The following is a 7,958-nucleotide window of genomic DNA, read 5'->3' as shown; positions in this document are numbered from 1 at the left end:
TGGCGTATTAAAGTTACGGCAACAACAGAAGTCAGACTTATTTGCAGGTGTGTAATTTGTTGTGAGCTTATGCAATGTGTTGGTTTTGTTGTTTTAACAAGTTGATGTTCATGCATGGTTCATTTTATGCACCAGTAAAAACAACATGGTAACACTTTAGTATGGGGAACATATTCACCATTAATCAGTTGTTTGTTAACATGCAAATTAGTAACATATTGACTCTTAACTAGTCAATATTAAGTACTTATTAATGCCTTATTCGGCATGGCCTTATTACAACCCTAACCCTCTAACCCTGGCCCTAACCCTATAACCCTAACCCTAACCCTAACCCGAATCCTAACCAAATATCGTATTTCCTTGAATTGCCGCCGGGGCGCTAATTAATTTAAAACCTCTTCTCACTCCTGCGCTTACCAAAGGCATGCCGTAAAAGTAAGCATGCGCTAATTATTTTAAAACCTCTTCTCACTCCGGCACTTACCAAAGGCATGCAGTAAAAATTTGAGTGTGATTTAAGGATACCATCATGAAAAGCAGATTTTATATAAAAAAACGTTACTATGGTCTTACCTTTACTTATAAATGAAGTCCATGCCAGCTCCTTCTGATCAAAAGCATCGATAACTTGTTTATAGAAGTCTTCCTTATCTTTCTTCAGTTTTAAAAGTCTCTCCGTCTTGATGGATATCTTCCTTTATTACCTCCTGCTTCGATTGAAAGTCCAGTTTCGAAAACTGCTATCAGACCGCTGCTATCAGTTAGCTCAGCTCCTCACGTGCGGGCGACGACAGAATTATTCTTGGACAACTCCTCCTCCCGTTGTGCGCCGTGGGTGATCTCTTTATCCCACCGCTGCCACCATGAAGTGTTATTGGATAAATAATACACTAGGTATTTAGGACTGGAACAGTCTTTATATCAGCCCGGTTGTTTACATAGCCAGCATAGGAGTAGTAGTGATACATCCTTAAAGGTCAATCAATCAATCAATCAATCAATCAATCAATCAATGTTTACTTATATAGCCCTAAATCCGTCGTGCAACCCCCGCGTCAAATCCATTCCCAGCACATATCACGTCACTCGTTGTCACTTCTTCTGCAGCCGAGTAGTCGCAAGAAGGATCACTAGCGCCCTCTACCACTAGGAGGCAGGAGTTATTTAATGACTCATATTTGACACACGCAGCTACGGTATATTAATAAAATATAGCTGCTTACTGTTGTTTTTAGCATACTTTTTACATATTCAATAGCTTGGACCTTAAATCCTACTAAATAGCTCTTAATCTTCTTCCCTTTATGCGATTTCAAATTACCGGTATTGAAATCAGCCTCCTCCATTTTGAAAATGGTGACAGGGGAAGTGTCACTCGTGACGTCACGAGTTTGACCCGGCAGAAATACTAAGCATGCCCTAATTATTTTGCGAAGCGAGTTTGACCCGGCAGTAATTCAAGGCAGGCGCATACTATATGACCGGCGGCAATTCAAGGAAATACGGTAACTCTAAATTAAGTCTTTGTTACTTAGAAAATGTTCCCCATACTAAAGTGTTACCCAAAACATATAACTTTGTCTTGAATTTGAAAAAAGAAAAAAGAAAAAAGAAGGGTTCTGTGAATGCGCATATGAAACTGGTGGGGTTCGGTACCTTCAACAAGGTTAAGAACCACTGGACTAGAGCTGCACATATGAACTTAAGTAAAAAAAAAAAAAAAGTATGTATGCCTCACCTGGTGTTTAGTTCACCGCAAGTCACTGCTCCACCTCTACGCCCCCCTCAGGTCAGCTGATCAGCTGATCCTGGAGGTACCCAAATCAAAGCGCAAGCTTGGAGGGGACAAGGCCTTCTCTGTTGCGGGTCTCAAAGTCTGGAACGATCTCCCTCTCCATGTGAGACAGGCCCCTTCTTTAGGTACTTTTAAGACCCTTCTTACAATGCATTTTTATTCACTGACTTTTAACCCAGCATGAGACGTTAAACTGTTTTTAACTTTTTAACTGATTTTTATCTAACAAATTATTCTTAAGGTAATTTGTATTTGCTTTTTCAATGTATATTTTACTTCTGTTTTAAATGTTTTTTAGTCTGTCCTCTGCCTCTATTTACTTGTGGTGTACGGCCCTTTGTTCTTCAACTCTGCTTCTTTTTAAAGGGCTTTATAAATAAAGTTTGTATGGTATTGTATGATACAGTATGGTATATGAACTTGAGGGGCCATCCAATGGAATTGTCCAAAATGTTTTGGTACCCTGGAGCATTCAAAGTTCCTTTCACTGGAACTAAGGGGCCAAGACCAACACCTGAAAAACAACTCTACGCCATAATTCCTCCTCCACCAAATTTCACACTCAGCACAATGCAGTCCGAAATGTACCGTTCTCTGGTCCATCAGATTGCCAGATGGAAAAGCGTGATTCATTACTCCAGAGAAGGCGTCTCCACTGCTCTAGAGTCCAATGGCGACGTGCTTTACACCACTGCATCCCACGCTTAGCATTGAACTTGGTGATGTATGGCTTAGATGCAGCTACCCGGCCATGGAAACCCATTCCATGAAGCTCTCTGCGTACTGTGCGTGGGCTAATTGGAAGGTCACATGAAGTTTGGAGCTCTGTAGCAACTGACTGTGCGGAAAGTCTTTGCACTGTGCGCTTCAGCATCTGCTGACCCCTCTCTGTCAGTTTACGTGACAGCTGAGTTGCTGTTGTTCCCAAACTCTTCACTTTTCTTATAATAAAGTTGACTTTGGAATATTCAGGAGCAAGAACATTTCAGGACTGGATTTGTTGCACAGGCGGAATCCTATAACAGTTCCACGCTGGAAATCACTGAAAGCGGCCCCTTCTTTGACAAATGTTTGTAGAAACTGTCTCCATGCTTAAGTGTTTGATTTTATACACTGGGCCGAGTGATTGGGACATCTGATTCTCATCATTTGGATGGGTGGCCAAATACTTTTGGCAATATGGTGTATCAGCACACATCAGGCATTATTCTATTATTTTTTAGTGTGGGCTATTGGAAAAGGATTGCTTTGATTGTTTGATTGATTGAGACTTTTATTAGTAGATTGCACAGTACAGTACATATTCCATACAATTGACCACGAAATAGTAACACCCGAATAAGTCTTTCAACTTGTTTAAGTCAGGGTCCACGTTAATCAATTCATGGTGAAATCACAGTGATAGCTTTGATAAAGACTAACCTCTTTTTGACCGTCGGGAATCGACTTATGCTGTCTGCAAGTTGAAATGGTGTGGCAATAGGTTTTTTTGGCGACACATAGTGGCCACGATAATTCATTGTTAAGTTAAGCTCATGATGCTTTACAGTGAATGATGTACCGTATTTTTCGGACTAAAAGTCGCAGTTTTTTTTCATAGTTTGGCTGGGGGTGTGACATATACTCCAGTGCGACTTATGTGTGAAATTATTAACACATTAACGTAAAATATCAAATTTTATTATTTATCTCATTCGCGGTGAGACGAAGAAAATGTCAGAAATTCGTCACACACATGTCAACCAATAAGAATTCAGAGGGGGAGGGTCATGGCAGAAGCGCATTGTGGGTCATGGGATGCTAACTGCTATATGCTACTGTCGTAGCTATTAAAATGGATCATTTCATCGTTGGCGATATCTTATAAAAACTGAGAAAGGCTGAACAAAAATGTCACCGAAAAAGAAATCATGTACTGCAGATAACAAGCTGGACGTAATGAAATATCCAGCAGAAAACGACAACAGGAAGCGGCGCATACCTTTGGAGTTGGCAGAGTGGTTTAGAAGCGACATCGAGGAAGAATATTTCGTAGGATTTATCGAATAAGAGTGACAGATTGTTTGGTAAACGCATAGCATGTTCTATATGTTATAGTTATTTGAATGACTCTTACCATAATATGTTACGTCAACATACCAGGCACCTTCTCAGTTGGTTATTTATGCCTCATATAACGTATACTTATTCAGCCTGTTGTTCACTATTCCTTATTTATTTTAAATTGCCTTTCAAATGTCTATTCTTGGTGTTGGATTTTATCAAATAAATTTCCCCCAAAAATCGACTTAAACTCCAGTGCGACTTACCGTATTTCCTTGAATTGCCGCCGGGTATATAGTATGCGCCTGCCTAGAATTACTGCTGGGTCAAACTCGTTTCGCGAAATCTTATTTTTATTAGCGCATGTCTAGAATTTCCAACGGGTCAAACTTGTCACGTCATGAGTGACACTTCACCTGTCATCATTTTCAAAATGGAGGAGGCTGATTTCAATTAATTGAAATTGCATAAAGGGAAGTAGATTAAGAGCTATTCAGTAGGATTTAAGGTCCAAGCTATTGAATATGCTAAAAAGAACAGTAAGCAGCTATGTTTTATTAATATACAGTAGCTGCGTGTGTCAAATATGAGTCATTAAATGACTCCTGGCTCCCGGAATGAAGAAGGCGCTAGTGATTCTTCTTGCGACTACTCGGCTGCAGAAGAAATGACAACAAGCAGCAAGAGTGAGCAGCGATCGTTTATTTTTTCCTCTCGCTTGCACTTTTAACATGGAGGATTACATATCTAAAATAAAACAGTTTCTAAGTTGGACTTTCAATCGAAGCAGGAGGTAATAAAGGAAGATTTCCACGGAGACAGAGAGACTTTTAAAACTGAAGAAAGATAAGGAAGACTTCTATAGACAAGTTATCGATGCTTTTGATCAGAAGGAGCTGCGCATGGACTTCATTTATAAGTAAAGGTAAGACCATAATAATGTTTTTTTTTAATTAAATGTGCTTTTCATGATGGTATCCTTACATCACACTCAAATTTATAAGCGCAGGCCTAAATTTACCGCATGCCTTTGGTAAGCACCGGAGTGAGAAGAGGTTTTAAAATAATTAGCGCATGCTTGCCTATACCGCATGCCTTTGGTAAACGCCGGAGTGAGAAGAAGTTTTAAATTAATTAGCGGCAGTTCAAGGAAATACGGTATACTCTATTTAAATGATATTTGTTCAGTATCTAATAAATTTAAATGTATTATGTTTGCAGATGATACAAATGTATATTGTTGAAGAGAAGACTTGAAGTGTTGAGGATAATAGAGGTTGATTTGATTCAGCTAAAAAATGGTTTGATATTAATAAGTTATCATTAAATGGTAAAACTACATTTATGGTGTTTAGTGGTGCAAGGACAAATTGTGAAGCAAAATTTAAATTAAATCTAGTGGAAATCGAAAGATTATATGAAACTAAGTTCTTGGGGGTAATAATTGATTATAAATTATATTGGAAACCGCATATTGAATATAAAAAAAGGGAATAATATCCAAATCCATCTGAACCAAACATCAACATCTTTGTGTTATAGGGGACCAAACAGAGCTTGGTCCGCATTGCCGGCAGTAAGTCGGACACATTTCCAGTGAGGGTTGGACTCCGCCAAGGCTGCCATTTGTCACCCATTCTGTTCATAACTTTTATGGACAGAATTTCTAGGCGCAGTCAAGGCATTGAGGGGATCCGGTTTGGTGGCTGCAGGATTAGGTCTCTGATTTTTCCAGATGATGTGGTCCTGATGGCTTCATTGGCCAGGATCTTCAGCTCTCACTGGATCGGTTCGCAGCCGAGTGTAAAGCGACTGGGATGAGAATCAGCACCTCTAAGTCCGAGTCCATGGTTCTCGCCCGGAAAAGGGTGGATTGCCATCTCCGGGTTGGGAAGGAGACCCTGCCCCAAGTGGAGGAGTTCAAGTACCTAGGAATCTTGTTCACGAGTGAGGGAAGAGTGTATCGTGAGATTGACAGGCAAATCGGTGCGGCGTCTTCAGTAATGTGGACGCTGTATCGATCCGTTGTGGTGAAAAAGGAGCTGATCCTGCAGCCACCAAACCGGAACCCCTCAACGCCCTGACTGCGCTTAGATATTCTGTCCATAAAAGTTATGAACAGAATGGGTGACAAAGTGCAGCCTTGGCGGAGTCCAACCCTCACTGGAAACGTGTCCGACTTACTGCCGGCAATGCGGACCAAGCTCTGACACTGATCATACAAGGAGCGGACCGCCACAATCAGACAGTCCGATACCTCATACTCTCTGAGCACTCCCCACAGGACTTCCCAAAGGAACATGGTTGAATGCCTTCTCTAAGTCCACAAAGCACATCTAGACTGGTTGGACAAACTCCCATGCACCCTCATTGACCCTGCCGAGAGTATAGAGCTGGTCCACAGTTCCACGACCAGGACAAAAACCACACTGCCCCTCCTGAATCTGAGCTTCAACTATCCGGAAATGCGGTTGCTGTATCGATCCGTTGTGGTGAAGAAGGAGCTGAGCCAGAAGGCAAAGCTCTCAATTTACCGGTCGATCTAGGTTCCCATCCTCACCTATGGTCATGAGCTTTGGGTTATGACCGAAAGGCCAAGATCACAGATACAAGCGGCCCAAATGAGTTTCCTCCGCCAGGGGGCGGGGCTCTCCCTTAGAGATAGGGTGAGAAGCTCTGTCATCCGGGAGGAGCTCAAAGTAAAGCCGCTGCTCCTCCACATCGAGAGGATCCAGATGAGGTAGTTCGGGGCATCTGGTCAGGATGCCACCCGATCACCTCCCTAGGGAGTGCAATACTTAACTAAAAAAGCACCTCCGCCGGGCAATCCAATTCCAGTTGTACAAAAAGTCCTAAATGGAAATGTGTTAAAGATCAGTCTCAAACTGTACTCAGATGTTCCTTAAAACTAACAGACGAGCCAAAATCAACAATTACATAACCTCCTGGCAGAGATAATAAAATGTCTCATTGTGATAAATAAAGAGTATGTTTTTACAATACACCAAGGGCCAATAAAATTTGAAAACAAGCCCTGGGCTGCCATTAAAAACGAAGGATAAATGAACAATTTTGGACGTGTTTCGGAAAGGCTGCTTGGTCAGATGCAATGTGTGTACCCATCCACCTTCCCAGTTGGCAAAGAAGAAGAATGAAACACTTTTTGAGGATTCACGTGGCCGTACCTGACGTTGGCAAGCGGCCCAGTGCTCTCAAAGTTGACTTTTGCTTCCGGCTCGTCGCTGGACGACTTCCTGGTGTCCGAGTAGGAGGACACGCTGTTGAAACGGACTTTGTAACTCCTGTCGAACGGAAGGGACAATAGGCAGATGAGCCACCAGATGCAAAGTAGCAAGGTTGAAATGACCAAGAAAAAAAAAGTCCGACCCACTTTCTGTCTTCGGTGTTTGAGGTCGGGTGCCGCATCTCCATTAAGGCGGCGCCAAATTTCTACAACAAAGCAAGGCGGGATTTTAGTCATCTGAGCAAAGATGGCTCCGGCCGATGGAATGAGGATCACTACCTCTCCGTTCTCAGGCGGATCACCGTTGCCGAAGGTGCTGGTCACCACTAACACCAACGTCTCGTGCTCCAGGTGCACTACGTCGTACTCGTCCATGGCCATGGTCTGTGGGAAAGGAAACAACCAGAGTCTTACATGACTTGAGATTGCGACTGAAGAGGTGATGACCACCCGCACATCTACAGTCCTACATACACTTGTAAAGAACATCATGTCATGGCTGTCCTGAGTTTCTGCTTGAATTTTGGACCACTCCTCTTGACAAAATTGGTGCAGTTTGTCATGATCCGTAGTGAGGATCATGTTTTTGTGTTTTCTGTTAGTTCTGGACTCCCTTCGTTCTTGTTTGTGCATCTGTGAGTTTGTTTTGGTCACCATGGTTACTTATGATTTTCACCTGCCTCTGTTGTTTGGGGACACACCTGCGTCTAATCAAGAGACGACTATTTAAAGGCCTACTGAAACCCACTACTACCGACCACGCAGTCTGATAGTTTATATATCAATGATGAAATATTAACGTTGCAACACAAGCCAATGCAGCCTTTTTAGTTTACTAAATTGCAATTTTAAATTTTGCGCAAAATATCCTGT

At 42.0% G+C, this 7,958-nt stretch overlaps 1 protein-coding gene across 5 annotated transcripts in view; it reads right to left on the bottom strand.

Moving 5' to 3' along the window:
• The window catches only part of nos1 (nitric oxide synthase 1 (neuronal)), a 194,548-nt gene that overhangs the window by 53,486 nt on the left and 133,104 nt on the right, over nucleotides 1-7,958 (bottom strand). For all 5 annotated transcript variants that reach the window (XM_061903187.1, XM_061903196.1, XM_061903206.1 and 2 more), the window contains 3 exons: nucleotides 7,365-7,469; nucleotides 7,233-7,291; nucleotides 7,027-7,143 (listed from right to left, as the gene is read on the bottom strand). In XM_061903187.1, coding sequence (XP_061759171.1) covers nucleotides 7,027-7,143; nucleotides 7,233-7,291; nucleotides 7,365-7,469 — 281 coding nt within the window. The remainder of the gene's footprint in view (nucleotides 1-7,026; nucleotides 7,144-7,232; nucleotides 7,292-7,364; nucleotides 7,470-7,958) is intronic.

Source organism: Nerophis ophidion, linkage group LG01 (assembly GCF_033978795.1).
Source record: "Nerophis ophidion isolate RoL-2023_Sa linkage group LG01, RoL_Noph_v1.0, whole genome shotgun sequence".
NCBI lineage: Eukaryota > Metazoa > Chordata > Actinopteri > Syngnathiformes > Syngnathidae > Nerophis > Nerophis ophidion.
The sequence above is the reverse complement of the archived record's forward strand: the minus strand, read 5'-3'. Positions and strand labels throughout refer to the sequence as shown.